This window comes from Dermochelys coriacea, chromosome 5, assembly GCF_009764565.3.
Source record: "Dermochelys coriacea isolate rDerCor1 chromosome 5, rDerCor1.pri.v4, whole genome shotgun sequence".
Classification (NCBI taxonomy): Eukaryota; Metazoa; Chordata; order Testudines; family Dermochelyidae; genus Dermochelys; species Dermochelys coriacea.
This window is the reverse complement of record NC_050072.1, coordinates 66,375,684-66,392,157: the sequence shown is the minus strand read 5'-3', so window position 1 is coordinate 66,392,157 and position 16,474 is coordinate 66,375,684. Positions and strand designations below refer to the sequence as shown.

The 16,474-nt window shown below is 37.9% G+C and overlaps 1 protein-coding gene across 22 annotated transcripts in view; it reads right to left on the bottom strand.

Annotated features, from left to right (window-relative positions):
- PAM (peptidylglycine alpha-amidating monooxygenase) overlaps positions 1–16,474 on the bottom strand; it is a 212,775-nt gene that overhangs the window by 126,054 nt on the left and 70,247 nt on the right. For 17 of the 22 annotated variants that reach the window (XM_038401384.2, XM_038401392.2, XM_038401389.2 and 14 more), the window contains exons 2-3: positions 12,652–13,159; positions 11,266–11,386 (exon numbers count right to left, since the gene is read on the bottom strand). In XM_038401384.2, coding sequence (XP_038257312.1) covers positions 11,266–11,386; positions 12,652–12,743 — 213 coding nt within the window. In that variant the 5' untranslated portion in view covers positions 12,744–13,159. Of the gene's footprint in view, positions 1–11,265; positions 11,387–12,651; positions 13,160–16,474 lie in introns of those variants that run through there. The other 5 variants (XM_038401394.1, XM_038401399.2, XM_043514228.1 and 2 more) reach the window with 1 other exon arrangement.

The window sequence follows — 16,474 nt, the reverse complement described above, 5'->3', positions numbered from 1 at the left end:
TCAGCAGCAACTGCTCAAGTTTATGGTGTCCCCTAAACCCAGGAACCTTTGAGCAAGATTTATTTTTCTTCCTACATGAATTCCACTCTTTCTGCCTGGGAAGCTGCCATTTTTCTAATTAAGTGTACTTTGTTACAACTGGCTTGGCTACTAGTTTTATAAACCTCCGATAATTAACTTGACATCTACCTACTGAGGCTTTAAATACATTATTTCTGATTTACTAATTCGTAATAAACAACATCAGCGTGATAGTCTTAGCAAAACTCTGAGTGTGTTTTAAGAATGTTTTGATGACTTTTCTTGCATCCAACTAGGACCAGAATTTTTTTTTTTTTTTTGGTTTAGGATTTGGATAGGATGATATTACCACCACTTAAAATTGGCAAGAATCAGATTTTGGAATAAAGGCTGGATCTGTTTTTAATACTACCTCATCATTGCTGAATACACAGCATTGGTCCTCCATCAATATGACACCCAGTTCTGATATCCTGTGAGGAGAAGACAGATTTCCATTTTGAAAATTTGTGAACATGGCTGCTTCTGAGAAGGATTGGTCCAAACGAGGAAAGCATTTTAGATTTCATTTGTTAAATGAATAGATTTCTTAATAGAAAAATGATTTCCTCTAAGGCTGTAACACAATATGGGAACAATGGTGTCATTCAAAAAGGAACCTAAGCATTTTATTTAAGAGGTTACACCAAACCTTGGATCAAACTTACAATAAAAATAATGGGTCAGGTTCTATGCTGGTGTAAACTGACATAGCTCCTTTGAAGTTAATGAAACTATTTTGATTTACACCATTTTAGAACTGGGCCCCAAAAGATGAGCTTCTATTAATGAACTTGATCCACATTATTGGTGAAAGCATTTTCTTTGTAGGTGAAGCAGGAATAGGCCCATTTCCTGTCACTAAAACTCCAACTAGCCAACACTGGTGCTTGTTACAATTATTTGGACAGAACAAGAGAATGGAGCCCACTTGACTGGCTCTGGTTTGCAGCCTCCTGCTAGGTTGGCCCCACCACATAATTATACAATGGCTGTGAATGCCAGTGTGCTTTGGGTAAGCCATCTCTTTATGTCAGTTTTCTCATGTGTAATAGTGGGATAATATGATTACTTCCCCCCATCCAAGGATGTTGTGAGGATTCATTAAATTAAAGTTTTTTTGAAGTACTGTGAAGAAAGTATCAATTACTATTAGCTCTGGGGCACTGACCTGTTCTTTAAGCACTCTAACTGCATAACCACAAATTCAAATTCATACTGCTGTATTTTTACCTATTTCATCAATTCACAGTGAATACAAGTCATAAAAACAGATGACTTGCACTATTTCTCTTTATCCCTCTTCCAAACTGCTAGTGGTTGATACTAACTCCTCAGTTAATGGGGACATGGCTATTAATGAACAATATAACTGCAGAGAAGCACATGTCAATTGCCCTGCAATCTTTTGTCATTATTTCATATTAAATTATAAACAAACATTATGTGTATGATCACAACAGCATTATTGGTTTGCTAAAGCTTGCCGTTAGTGTACAAATTGAACATTTTTATACTCTGCATACTTAAAAACATTTTCATAAACAACCTTCAACTTGCCTGAAAGTGTTGTTTTTCATCTTTCATATTGACCAAATGTTTTTAAATTCATCTCCCCCATCCATTCCCACTCGCACTGTCTCTGAAAGACTCATACATCTATTTTCATTCTATCTTTAAATGCTCCACACTGGTGTACAATGAACATAGCCCATAACGGATCATTTTCTTGTACTGCTACCACCTCTAACAATTTGCTGAAGAAAGATTAAAGAACATCCTCCTAAAAATTATATAAAATCCCCAGTACTCCTCCCAGATAAAACCCATTAGGTATTGAACCTCCAGCAGTAACATGTACTGAAGTCCTTATAAAATGAAAAGGAGGAGTTGTGGCCCTTAGAGACTAACAAATTTATTTGAGCATAAGCTTTCATGAGCTACAACTCACTTCATCATGATGCATTCAGTGTGAAGTCCTTATGTTACACATTTTACTTTACTTCTCATGTAACCCTACTATACAGAACATCTGGGAGAAATGCCATCTGAGAGTTTTGGTATAGTTAGTAATAAATACCAGAAGAGATTTACATACTATGAATTGCTGTTTTTAACATGTTTGAGATAATGCATTATTCAAAGTTACCTATTAAAACCCCTATCAAATCAATAGGGAAAAATATACCACTTCACGTTTATTAACCAAACTGGAGAATTCTATTCTATTTCTATTTCATTTATTTCCAGATTTATATTGCCTGAATTTGTACTTCAATGACCCCATTTATAAGAACTGCTTGGAGCTATTCCACATGACTGTTGCATTCTTTACACAAAGTGCAGACAACGCTCTCGCAACACAAAGATTGCTTTTCACAGTTAATGTACTCTCCTTAATCACACATAAAGGGACAGTTCTGAATGACTCAATGAGGAAGATTTGTAGTTCTAGTACGTAAAAAAGGTCCCCATACTCAAAAATTCCAGAAAAAAAATTGAAAACATTATTTAAAAGAGGGCACTTCAGATACTGCAGGGCTGCAGTATCCGACATGCCAATATGTTGCGTCGATTTTCATGTGCTTAACAATTCTGGTATACAATTAAAACAAATGTATGTTTACCATGGTAACCTTTGCTTCACATAGCCTACACAGGACTTATAAAATCCAAATATATTTTCTCTTAAATCATCTTTCACACTGAATTCTAGCACACAGAATTAATAAATGGTTTGAAAACATGACCCACAACCTTTATCTTTAAAAAAAAAAAAAAGATCAGGAAACTATAGGGGTATGCATCCAATGGACAGCTGCAAGAGGCAGACATTCACATCTTAACTTTAGCTATAGTTTTAAATTTTGGGTCTCCAGAAGTAACACCAGCTGGCTCCTAGTAAAATGCAACATACAACATACAGGGGCACCACCAATGCAGCTGCTGTTGAACTCCTTCACCTGCCTGGAGCACGGAGTTATTCCTTAAAGAAATTATGTTTTTTCTCCATTGTTAGAAAACTGCCCAATATATTAAAAAGCCCACTATTTACTGGACCCGTATGTGGACTAGCTGCATGTTAGTGTGCATTGCAGAGCAAAGCAGTTTAAGTAGCAAAGCTTCACCCACTTGTATTCAGTAAATTACTGGGCAGAAAAAATGCCAAAAAGATAATATTTGGGACAGTGAAGTAAATAAATAAGAGCAAAGGAAAGAAAGAAGTAGGATGGATTAAAAAAAAATCACAAATATGTCAATAAGTCATTTTCCCATAATATACATTTTGTTTCCAGAGCCTGTATTAAGAATTCTAAGCACCACCACCATGCTCCTATTTAGCACTTTTCATCAATAGATTTCCAAGTGCTTTACAAAGGAGGTCAATATCTTTATCCATTGGTAGTGCCAGAGACCTAAATCAGTCTTCTGATAATATGTTATGGGCAATGCAGACCCTTCAGGACCCAAAAGAGTACCCTCAGATTCTTAAGTCTACCCACGCCTCAGTTTCCCTAGGGAGGCAACATCTGCCTGTGGTGGAGGAAGAGAAACTTGAGGTCAGAGAAATGCCTTCTTCCTCTTGAGCTTCCGAGTGTAACACCCTATAAACAAAGATTTTAATAAGGCATCCAATACAGTGAAAGGTGGCTGCTGCTGCTGCTTGAAGGAGAGCTCTCCTCATGATACTATTTGTTGAAGAATGTGTGCATCTGTCAGTTTACTTCTTTTTGGGTTGTGGCCTTAGTCTGATTGAACAGCCACGAATTGAAGACTTTGTTTTGAAATATGTCTGGTTGAAAATAAACCAGAACTTTTCATAGGTGCTGGAACAAGGAGTGCTGCCACACCCCCCCCCCGCTAGAAGTAGTAATTACAACCCAAATACATGGTTTCCACCTTCAACACCCCAACTATAAAAAAAAATTTCCAGCACCACTGGAACTTCTTAGGAAAAGCTCTATTTTCCCCCTTTTAAAAACTGTCTTTGCTTTTTTGGTAGGACTTTTCTTAGTAAGGTTTGCTACAAAGTGTATTGGTCCCACTGATCATAAATAAAGGAATGAATTGAGGATCATACATTAGTCCTATAGAACAGGGCTGGGCGAACTACTGCCTCCAGCTGGGGCACTGGGTCAGGGGCCACACCACATGGCTCAGCCCCGCTCCGGCTGGGGCGCAGGGTCAGGGGCGGCCCTGCTCCACCCAGGTGCAGGGGTCGCTCTGCGCAGCTCCCGGAAGCCGCAGCATGGCCCCACTCCGGCTCCTAAACGCTCCAATGGGAGCTCAGGGGCAGTGCCTGCCAATGGGGCAGCGTGCAGAGCCGCCTGGCCGTGCCTCCGGTAGGAGCCAGAGAAGGGACATGCCACTGCTTCCGGGAGCCACTTGAGGTAAGTGCCATTGGAGTCTGCACGCCTGAGCCTCCCCCATGCCCCAACTGCCTGCCCCAGCCCTGATCCCCCTCCTGCTCTCCAAACCCCTCTATCACAGCCCAGAGCACACTCCTGCACCCCTTCCCACATCCATGCCCCAATTTTGTGAGCATTCATGGCCCACCATACAATTTCTATTCCCCGATGTGGCCCTCAAGGCACAAATTTCGCCCACTCCTGCTATAGAACATGTCTATATTAGTTGTCAAAGTCTCTGCTTTCTCTTTTTAGAGTATTCACTAAAAAGACAGGAGAGGGGAGAAGTTTGTTTGTGAGACTGACAGGGTGCTATCAGCAGCACACTGATCACTAACATTGCTGCAGTCTGGAGGTAGATGCAGGCCTATCTGAGGGCAATTACACACTTTCCATGGGAGACTGTGAGCACCTGCGTGATAACCACTGCGTTAACAAGATAATTGGGGAGAATATAAGGAGAGGCAACAGGAAGCAAGAGGAGCTCAGAATATGAGCCTGAGTTGGGGAGTGAGGGCTGCAGGGAAGTCTGTCTTTGCAATAAGCCTGGGTTGCATAGCAGACTGAGATCCCACAGATCTTGCTGCCATAATAGAGGGAGCGGGTAAAATATAGTTTGTTGCGGGCAGGATTGGGTGGGAAGAAAAAAACCAAAAACCAAAACAGACTGCAGTAATTTGCAAGGAAACACTTTATAACTTTTAATACTTAAATTTAAGCAAGAGATTAGAAAGATTTCATTCTATTATAAGAGGAGTTGAAGTATTTTTTACGTGGTTTAAGCAAGATTTCTTTTATTCTTTGAGTGGCAATTGTGTCTGAATTCTGTTTACATATTAACCAACCATTTTGTTTGTTTGTTTCTAGTAGCATTTGCAGGATCTAAGGTTTTTGCAGGTGACAGCGGTATAAAAATGCAAGAAACAATGTAAGAGTTGTTGGGAGTGGGTATTGTAAAGTGGAATGGGAGTGGTATTAAAAAGTAGTCCCATATTGGGCTCTATTGTACAGTATTGTTATGTAAGAGGGAAATAAATGCACACCTTGGTGAAAGACAAACAGCCTGGTGTGCATTCGTGACTGCAAAACCATTTGAACTGGCCATGCAGCGAGACTCACTGGATAGCAACGGAGGAGCCTTGTGACAGAGACCTATTAAACATTTAATCCATTGATAAACCATGAATTTAAAAGTTCATAACCCCATATTTTATCCACTGAAACAAAAATAAATAATTTGAAAGTAAAAAAATTCATCTGAGTCCAAAATAAACGTTTACTTTAACTTCTAGACTATATAGATCCTATACACAAGAGTAAATGAAGGAAGCTGAAAGTTTGTAAACTATTGTGTGAAAGCTAGAGATAAAAATCTCAAGTCAGTTCAAAACACATGTAGATTAAATAAATGAAATAAGTGGGACTCTGTAAACTAAGTTCTCCAAAAAAAGACAACATAACTTATCACACCCGTGGTAGTTAGTTGCATCTCAACAGAGCTGAGGCAGAGAACCTTACTGAACTCTTATTGAATTAAAAGCTAGTAAATCTAACAAAAATGCTGTAAAGGTGTGAACGAATAATATGGAATTTTTACTACTATCAGCCATTCTATTTCCACTCAAAGTAGTCTTGTTTTTTTCAAGCTAACCAGATTGACACAGTAGGTGGATGTCTCAGAACAAGTAGAACCTGGAGTATTCTTCCAAATATGGGACATCTGGAAAAATCTTTGCATCTCCTCTGTCCCTGCCCTCCAAAACTGCCAACTCTGATTTTTGTATGACTCAGAAAACCACCCTTTGAGTTGTACATATCTGTGATCCGCCTTGACCATACTTCACTCCTGATACACAGCATTCCTGGAGAAAGGGAAGCTCTCTCCAAAAGCCCATCTTTGATGTAAGCTTGATTCTGACAATCCTTAGCCCCCTTAAGTTCCTCAGAAAATTACATTTTTCACGTACATTCTCCTACAGGGGGAAAATATTAGACTGGGAGAGTGATGAAGGGGGTGAGATATGTGGCCAGGTTAATTAGCAAGACATTTCAAAGTTAAGAGGGCTTTTATTTTTTAAGTGCTTTTTCTCTTTTAAAATATTACTTTTTTGGCATCTCATCTCTCAAACACCCTTTGATCTACAAGCTCTAAATTAATTTTATTCATCTGATTTCCTCCACCACTTGTGCCCATATGGAAATTTTGAGGGAAACTGGGGGTTGGAACTTAGTTTCAGATTTATTTGCCCTACGGACTAGAACCTCAGCTGACTCCAGCCCTGGTTGGCAGAGTTTAAAATTTTGTCAATGGTCTGACATAATGTTTGTTGATCATGAGTTGCTGTAAAACAAATTCAGGACACATCTGGGCTTTGGTAGAATTTCAACAATTCAAAATACAGAGGTGAGTGTCTAAATAAAGTCAAATGCAAGGTCCTATATGTAGAAAGAAAAACAAGTAGGCCATATTGACAACATGAAGTACCAGATCCGAGAAAGCAGCAACTCTGAAAAAGCATCAGGGATCACTATAGATAGCCTATTGAATACGACTTACCGTTGTCGCACAAAGGGCTAATGCCATCCTTGGATGTACAAATAGGGGAATATCAAGCAGGAGCAGGGATATATTACCTATTTATATAGCACTGCTGAAATTACTACTAGAATACCATGTCCTGTTCTGGTCTCAAAAATGATGTTGAAATTGAAAAGCATTCAGATAAGGACCACAAGAATGATTCAAGGCCTAGAAAAATTGCCTTACAGTGAAAAACTTAAGACATGCAACCATTTAGCTTAGGGAAGGGTAAGAAGCAACTTGCACATGGTATACAAGTACCTACACGCAGTACAAAGATTTCTAGATTTCTCATCTAGGACACAAAAAGCATAACACAAGTGCTGGGCACTGAAACTTAAAAAAACAAAAAAACAAAAAAACCTAACAGAAATAAAGAGAAAAAACTTAGACTGAGTAAATAACCATTTGAACAGCTTAGAAGGGGACAGTAGATTCTCCATTACTTGAAGTATTGATGAAGATGAAGAATGGATGTCTTCCTAAGATTTATATGCAAGTACAACCACAAGTTACCAGGCTCAATACAGGATTTAGTGGGTGAAATTCAATAGCATGTGTCATGCAGTAGGTCAGATTAGATCATCATAATAGTCCCTTCTGGTATTATAATCCATGAATATTTGATTTGAACACTATAGTGTCTTGTGCTTAATTGAGTTCCACATCTGTAATTATAGCAAAATAGGCTACTACAAGAAGATGTAATACTCCACAGTAACTTTGTTCTTATTGGCTATAAATTATTTTTAAAACATTTAAACAAAAAAATCATTATGATGTAGAGAAGAAATTATCAAGTGGATTTTTAATCAATTTTGTCTACTTTTGCAGATTTCTTTAGCTTTTAAAATCAGTTTAGTTTCCAATAATCAAAATGCCATAGTCTTATTTCTTTGCCATTGATACTGATTGGATATAGCTGCTCAACTATTATCCAAGAAACTTCTATATCTTTACCACTGCTTCTCTATCCTTCATACAGAACACAATGTTAGGAGAGGAAAGTTCAGCCCCAGAACAAATAAGTGTAGCTTACTCCTGTTTACTCAAATTAGACTGCACTTGCTGATTAGAACGATGAACTTCTTTTCTGCATATCAATATTATAGCAATATAATGCAATGTCAATACATTTTTCTCTGAAGAAAAACAGGACTCAAAAACAAAAGGCATGCACACCTAAGCCATACTGGCACTTCTCTAAAGTTACTAACTTGCCCCCCTGAATCCCAGCTTCCATTTTTTTTTAAAACGAAAGTCTAGCTGTTATGGTTGTGAAAAAACCCTCAAGAATGTGAGCCATGTGTAACCAAAGCAGTGACAAGTCTACATAGAACTTATAATAGCAGCTTTGAGAGGTGAGAACTGCCCCTATACATCTCATTGATGCCTGATAAATGTCAACACTGTTAATTATTTAATTCCTTGTGTAAGGAGGAAGATGGTGGATCATAATGCTGCAGACTTTACCGCAAGTTAAGTATCATTCTGGCATCACAGGTAGGTGATGTTTGAGATGTACGACTACTTATTTTTTCTTCCTGATCAAGAAGAAACGAAGCAAGAACACAATTACATTTTGAATATCTGCATGATCTACTATGAGTAGTATCTTATTTTGGCAACTCAGAGTGGGAAGGAAAAAAGTGGTGCTACTTTTCTAAGTTCCACCTATGTGAGCCCCAAAGGATGGGAAATTATGATGCTTTTACATGGCAACTGAAATTATCCATCAAGATTAATGGCTTTAATAGAGAGGTCTCCAGTAGAGACATGTTTAAGAAGCATGTCAGTCAACAGCCAGGAGCAAGAGCCTCCTGCACTTGGGGGACAGAAGGTATGACACAGCAAAGAGACCATTCTATAGCTCCCCACCCCACACATATGCAATGAACAGATATCTACCCTCCACTAGTGTTCTGCCCTGTCACAGCAACTGAGCTTACTGCAGTTAAAGCTGCTGCTTGCCATCCCACACAGTAACCTTGAGCAGAAGGGGGCTACCTTCTCAGTCTGGGGAGGGAGACTCCTATGTTAACTCTTGTAGAACATACCAAAGTTTATCTGTGACATTCTGATCAAAGACAAAGACCAAGACAAAGTTTCCTTTCCAAACTCTAAAGGATTTCTTTGTTTCTTTTATGGCAGATATCTTTACTTATTTTTATTTGCCTGTTTGGGAATTGGGTAGGGTGCTCTTATCTTTTTTTGCTTAAATTTTACATCTTAGTTATATTTTTGATAGTTGCCTGAAGGCTCTTGAATATGGGTGTCAAGTAAATATACGATCATCATTAAGGGTATGTTTCTGTCATGGATTCCGTGACTTTCTGGGACCTCCAGGACTTCTTACGGGGCAGGACTGAAGCAGTTGTCTGCCCTGGGGCTGCCGGAGCAGCAGCCAGGGTTGGATTAGTCCCCCGCCCTGTCCCCAGGGTATTTTTAGTAAAAATCAGGGACAGGTTCTGGGCTCCCGTGAATTTTTGTTTATTGACCATGACCTGTCCCTGACTTTTTCTAAAAATACCTATGACAGAATCTTGACCTTAATTATCATTATTCTCTCTCTCTCTCTCTATTAGCATTAATGGATTTTAGATGAGCAAAGTGAAAACAGACAGCTCTTCAGAGTTGGACACATTTTTAATATCTTCGACTAATGGGTCTTGTGCTTTGCTAGCAAATACCTGTGAAATTCCATACATGCACCTCAGAATTCTTCAAGCACTTCCCCCTCCTTCCAAAAGAATATTTTTAAATACTTTTTATGCAGTCAGAGGCTCCAGCAGCAGCAATTTTATTTGTTTTGCAATCATTAAAATGTCACAGCTGGCTCAAAATTATATGCTCCAAGGGTGCTCCCCAATAACTGAAATCCTTACATTTCCTCAATAGTTTTTCTAGAAGTGCTATCTGCAACAATGAGTCATCTACTGCAGCACAACATCCTGTTCTCATACCACTGCAGCCCTTTAAAAGGAAAAGTACTACCTTTTAATAAAGGACATAATCCCAGGCACTTCATGGCCGCAAACAATAATTAATCACAATTTATCATGCTTAATAAAACTGTAAATGAGACAGTAGAAAGTTTGACTATTTTATACACACCTTAAAAATAAGGTACTTTTTAAAAAAGTTATATATTAGTTTTTTTAGTATTCCCTGCCAACAATCTATCACATCAATCTATATTTGCCCAGGATATGATAAGAAAATCATGCTGAGAAAACTATGCAATGAACTACGTTAGGGTCGTTTTCCTGAACTGACTTTAGTGTCATAAATATTGCAACACAAATGGGGGTTTGTGCATTGCATGCATTCTATTTCTTTTCTGTTTGGCACAATTGCTTGAAACAGCAATACAAGGGCTAGGTCCTGTAACCTGAAACTCCTGGACACTTTCCCCTCCATTACCAGAGCCAATAGGTGTATCTTGGCGTATCTAGCTGTAACCTACATCAGTTCTTCTCAAACTGTGGGTCAGGACCTGTTTTAATGGGGTTGCCAGGACTGGCTTAGACTTGCTGGGGCCTGGGGCCAAAGCCTGAGCCCCACCACTCTGGTCTGAAGCCCAAACTCGAGTGCTTCAGCCGTGGGCAGCAGGGCTCAGGTTACAGGCCCCCTGCCTAGGGATGAAGCCCTTGGGTTTCAGCTTTGAGCCCCCTACCCAGGGCGGTGGGGTCAGGCTTTGGGTTTGCCCCCCCCCCGGGGTGGCGGAACTTGGGTGGGCTCAGGCTTCCGTCTCCCCTCCTGGGGTCGTGTAGTAATTGTTGTTGTCAGAAGGGGATCATGGTGCAATCAGATTTGAGAACCCCATACCTATATAAACTAATGTGTTAAAATACAGTTGGAGAGGTTTTCATTTTAAGAGAGTCAATTTCCTTTGTTAATGTATACTCCATCACTGTGAATATTATTCTTTTGAAAATACAACACAATTAGGCTTTAAGGATTCAGTTTATAAAACAAATATAATCTAAGTAACATTAATCAAATGACATCTTATGTAATTTGAAATTTGTATCTTAATTTTACTCAATATTTTAAGACTCTTCCTGTAGGAATCTATATCTCTGTCTGTATTCAGGGGACTAGAAAGTTTAGCCTGTTGCTTTATAGAAAATTATTAATGTTATAAGCAAAATTCATTTCCTCGGGTTTTAAAGTGTAATGGAGAGGGACAATGAAATACTATATTCTTCTCACCTGCTTAGGAGTCACCCCAGGCATGCGAATATCCAATGCAAAATCTGTTAGACCAAGAGAAATCACTGGCCTGTTGTTTCCAAGGCATTCACTTGAAAGAGATCTAGTAGTATCTTTATACCTTAAGAGAAGAAAATTAACTTGGTTTCAAGTTTACTGATCAAGAGTTTGTATTTCTATATTACCAAAAAAAAAAGTAATATGTACAAATTGGGATTATCAGTAGATCGTAAGGGAATTAGACACGTAATTCCCATTGATTTTCAATGTAATTTGGGAGTCTAACACCCTTATGATCTTTTGAAAAAAAAAATGAGTTACTGATTATTTTGGAGGTGTTCATGGGACTCATTAGAATAGACTGAACTATGAAGTACTAGCCCAAAAAGTTTACTACTAAAAATAAGCTCTTTATATGAACTATAGTTTAAGGTATACACATATATGGACATTTTTTCTTAATATGCCAAAACACATCATATATAGTGTTATCAGCTGAGGGAAAATAGCAACACTTTTTAAAAGTTCATGTTTGATATAGAATTCAATTTGAACAGGGCAGAAAAACTCAGAATCTTTCTGATTTTAGATTCTAGAGATGTTGATTTATTATAATTGAATACGTATTTGCCTACAGTATTTCAGACTACCCACCAGTAAATTTTACAACTTCGTATGTGGGAGTTAAGTGGGTCTGTGTGAATGCATGTAACCAAAGAAACAAAGTAAAATATTCAACTTGTTACTAATGAAGATTGCATGACAAAAACATTTAATGTAATGTAAATTCTAAATACATCAGTTGATAAATGTGATGTGGTAACTACAGGGTGTACATTGAATATATAATGCTATATTTTCTTATGTGCTAATACAGTGGATTTCCCCCACACATGCAACCCCCAAATTTATCTACATAATTTAGTGTTCAAGACCTAAAACAATAAACACCAGATCCCTAATTACAAACTAATTGACACTATCTCATGAAGAAGTAACAGTTTACCTAGCTAGCTCATGGGGACAGGGACAATATATATTATGTGTTAACTAGGTCAGTGGGGCTACACACAAATCTTAAGTTATTATTTTATTATTTAATCTTAATCATATTGCTAAGGCAGATTCATATTTCAAAGAGCAACAGAAGGGGTTCAACAGATTCTTTTTTCAAGACTCCAAAATACAACAAAAGAACGTCTTTTCAAACTCTGAAGAGGATCACAGTTCAAAGGAAGCTAGCTACACAAAAATGTGTCTTCTCTGTAAATAATTTTAGCTAGTACATACTTTTTAATCCTTTATAACACTTGCATTAGACAAAGTGGTAGCATCACTAAGCAGCATGCACCAAAAATATCAAAAGATGTTTTCTGCATAACCCACCTCTTAAAGACAGAAAGTGGGTTTCTGAAACCCAAACAGCTATTTTGAAAAACAAGCAACAGTATTAGCAGGTTGTTAATGAGGCCAGCCATGTCCACCCTGCTGTTCCTGGACCGATTAAGGGAGCAGAAAAAGGGTAGTGAAGCTCTGTCGGCTGTGTTCCTGACAATTAGGCAGCAGCAGCTCACTACTTCATTATTGTGTGTTCTGCAGGCATCTTACAGCTTTTGAAACACCATCTGTCTTGGAAGGTGAAGCACTGTAAACCAGGAAGGTAGATGATGTTAGGTTATCTTTATTATTAGCTGCAAAAAAGAAATCAGTTGAAGACTCTCCCTTTGCAGATAGGCTACACTGTACTTTTGTCCAGTTAAGGAGCTGAAGCAAGTGGCATTCCTGATGGGTTTTTCCCCTGCTGTACTGTTAAACCTGCAGGTTACTTATCAGTCCACAGTGACAGAGGCTCGAGTGGCATCACACAAACCAACGGTCAGTCATCCTTCAGAACCTGTAAAAACAGAAGCAGATAAAGGATGACTAACACATTACAACATTAGTCCTCAGCAAATCCCTGTTGAAGCTTTTTAATACATTAGTACTTTCATAAGCTTTAGTCCAACCCAGTGAAGAATGCACCGAGTCTCACTGCCCTTCCATCATCGTAAACGCACAAAAACTATTGCAATCTCTACACTATATATTGGGAAAGTTATTCAAATGGAAGATGGCTAAGTAGCATGTGAAAAGAGAAATAAATAGTGCTTAGACCCAGCAGCATATGAGGTAAGGAAAGAAGCTTTAAAGGACAAAGCACATTATACACACAACATATCAATGCATTCAACATACTGAGGGAAAACCCAAATGACAAGCATCAAGGGTTGTAAATAATACTGTAAATAAAGACAAAAATTATTATACAGAAAAATGTCTGCAGATATTGTAAATTCAAATAAAATGTTTCATATTTTAATAAAACCATTAATACACAAGTATAGCAAAATGGCATACTGTTCACTCAATATATCATTGAAATAATATCCACACAAAAAGAAAAGGAGTACTTGTGGCACCTTAGAGACTAACAAATTTATTTGAGCATAAGCTTTCGTGAGCTACAGCTCACTTCATCGGATGCATCACGAAAGCTTATGCTCAAATAAATTTGTTAGTCTCTAAGGTGCCACAAGTACTCCTTTTCTTTTTGTGAATACAGACTAACACGGCTGCTACTCTGAAACCTATCCACACAAAAGTACACATTTCTTAATTTTTTTTATACTGTAGATATTGCAGTTATCTACCAGCTAGGAATGGACACAGGATTTTAATTAAGAATTATTTTTAGGAAATAATTTAACAAAGCATGTGATAGCAGAACATGCTATTTTCATCTAGTAAACAGGTGTTCCAGCCTTTTGTAAACTAGAGAAACTTAAGCTTAAGGTACTATTCCATTCACTGCTTTAAACTGTTGAAATCTCATTTTTCTGATTTATGAGATTCTGCATTTTAATTTAATGTTATAAATACAAAGTTTAAAATTTAAGAAACACAACTACCAAATAATCCATGTGATATTGCAGATGGATTAGTTCTCTCCAAAGCACTGAAGGGAAGTGGAAAAAATCAGTTTGAAAATTTCACTTCCAGCAGTAAATACAATCATCAAATTCTAAATAACGTATAAAAATTCCGAAACATGATCCGGTGTTTCTTATAAAATAAATTTTAAAGGATAAATTAACTTTTTTGCCAGCAACCAGAAACTGTGATGAAAGAAACCAAATAAAGATAAAATGTTACAGATAATATCTAAAATGAAATGTTTAACTTAAACTACTGTATTTAAAGTAAACTGCATTCCATTTTTAATATAAAAATACATAATTTAACCAATATTCATTTGCATGTATTTTATTCATTTGAAGATGATACAAAGTATATGGTTACTGAGAAATAACCATATTCAGACCTCAACCCCTTATCTCTTAACCTGCCAAGGCCCAAGTGTAGGACAAAGACGTCCCCAATATTCATACCATAAGTAACTGTCCATGACTTTAGTTTCATGATTCTTTATTTGTGATTTACATAATTTTCAAGAATAAAGTGAGGGAATACCAAAATCAGTGGCAAATGGTGGGGGGGAGAAGAGAAATACGGGGTTTGGTGGGGTATGGGGGTGCAGGGTATGGATGTAGACAAGTTTGGGGGCAGGGAAGCTGTAGTGTCAGGGTACAGGGGTGTGGATGTGGGCAGGCTACAGTGGGTGGGTAGAGTGTGGGGATGTGGACCGAGTTTGGGAGCGGGGAGGCTGTAGTGGCAGGGTACAGGGAGTGTGGGGAAGTATGGGGGGGGTAGGGTACGGGGTGTGGATGGGGGGGGTATGTGGGCAGGTTGTGGTAGCAGGGTACAGGGAAAATAGGGAGTTCTGGAACTAAAGTGAGTAACAACTATCAAAATAAGAGACATATGAGAGACCAACCTCGGACAAAAATCTGATCCCTTAACAGAGGGCAGATAACCTTATAATTAACATTTAAGTGTATGGTTATGGGTCACTAACTGTACAGCATCCTGGCACTTTGATTGGCTGAGAATTCTCTTTTAGTACAATGTACATCAGACAGCCTTTAAAAAAATCATGAGTGTTTGTGATCACATGGAGGAGAAGAGAAATGTAAGTTTTAATCACCTCTTCTCCAATATGGGTAAATTAAAAGTTTAATGAAGAATCTTTTATGAGAAACCATTATGGCACTTTCCCCACCCACAGGAGTGGGACATAAAAAAAAAAAAAAGCACACTTATTCAGAATCCCAGTTACTGAAGCTTTTCAAGCTAAAGAAATGCTGTCATGTCAGTAGTTACTCATGTAACCATTTTGGGCTTTTTATTTATTTAATTATTATGGATTTTCTGCAATGTGCTACATAGTCTTCATATCATTAATTTGAGTGCTAGAGGCAAAAACATTTAAAGACATGAACCACGTTACCCTAATATCCTGACTTGAAAGGGTTTAAAAAGTTGGAACACACCTAGCTGGCTATTATCGAATTATATCTGGTTTGCTACTTCACAGGGATATGATAGAGATATATAAAATCATGAATGGTGTGGAGAAAGTAAGTAAGGAAGTGTTATTTATCCCTTCACATAACACAAGATCCATAGGTCACCAATGAAATTAATAGCAGGTTTAAACAAACAAACAAAATTCTTCACATAACACATAGTCAACCTGTGGAACTCATTGCCAGGGGATACTGTGAAGATCAAAACTATAACTAGATTTAAAAAAGAATTAGAGAAGTTCATGGAAGACAGCCCATCAATGGCTATTAACTAAGATGGTCATGGATGCTACCCCATGCTCAGGGTATCCCTAAGCCTCTGACAGCCAACTGCTGGGACTGGATGATGGAATGGATCATTTGATAATTGCCCTGTTCTGTTCATTCCCTTTGAAGCATCTGACACCAGCAATTGTCGGAAGACAGAATACTGGCCTAGATGGACCTTTGGTCTGACACAGTATGGTCATTCTTATGAGACTGTACAAAGTAAAGAGCAAAAAACCCAAGTTACCTAATACTAACTGGGTGGTATCATATTGGTGAAACAGAATTATTTTTCCTCATTGTCTTCAAATACAAGAATAAAATAAGCCATGCATTTAATATCAACTTTGTTTTGGTTTTCAGTACAACCATGTTTTCAACATATAATTCCAGAACTTGTTCTAATGAACAAAGAAATGCTATCCTTCACTTTCACAAGCTGAACACCTTATAAAGTATATATCTACAACACAAGA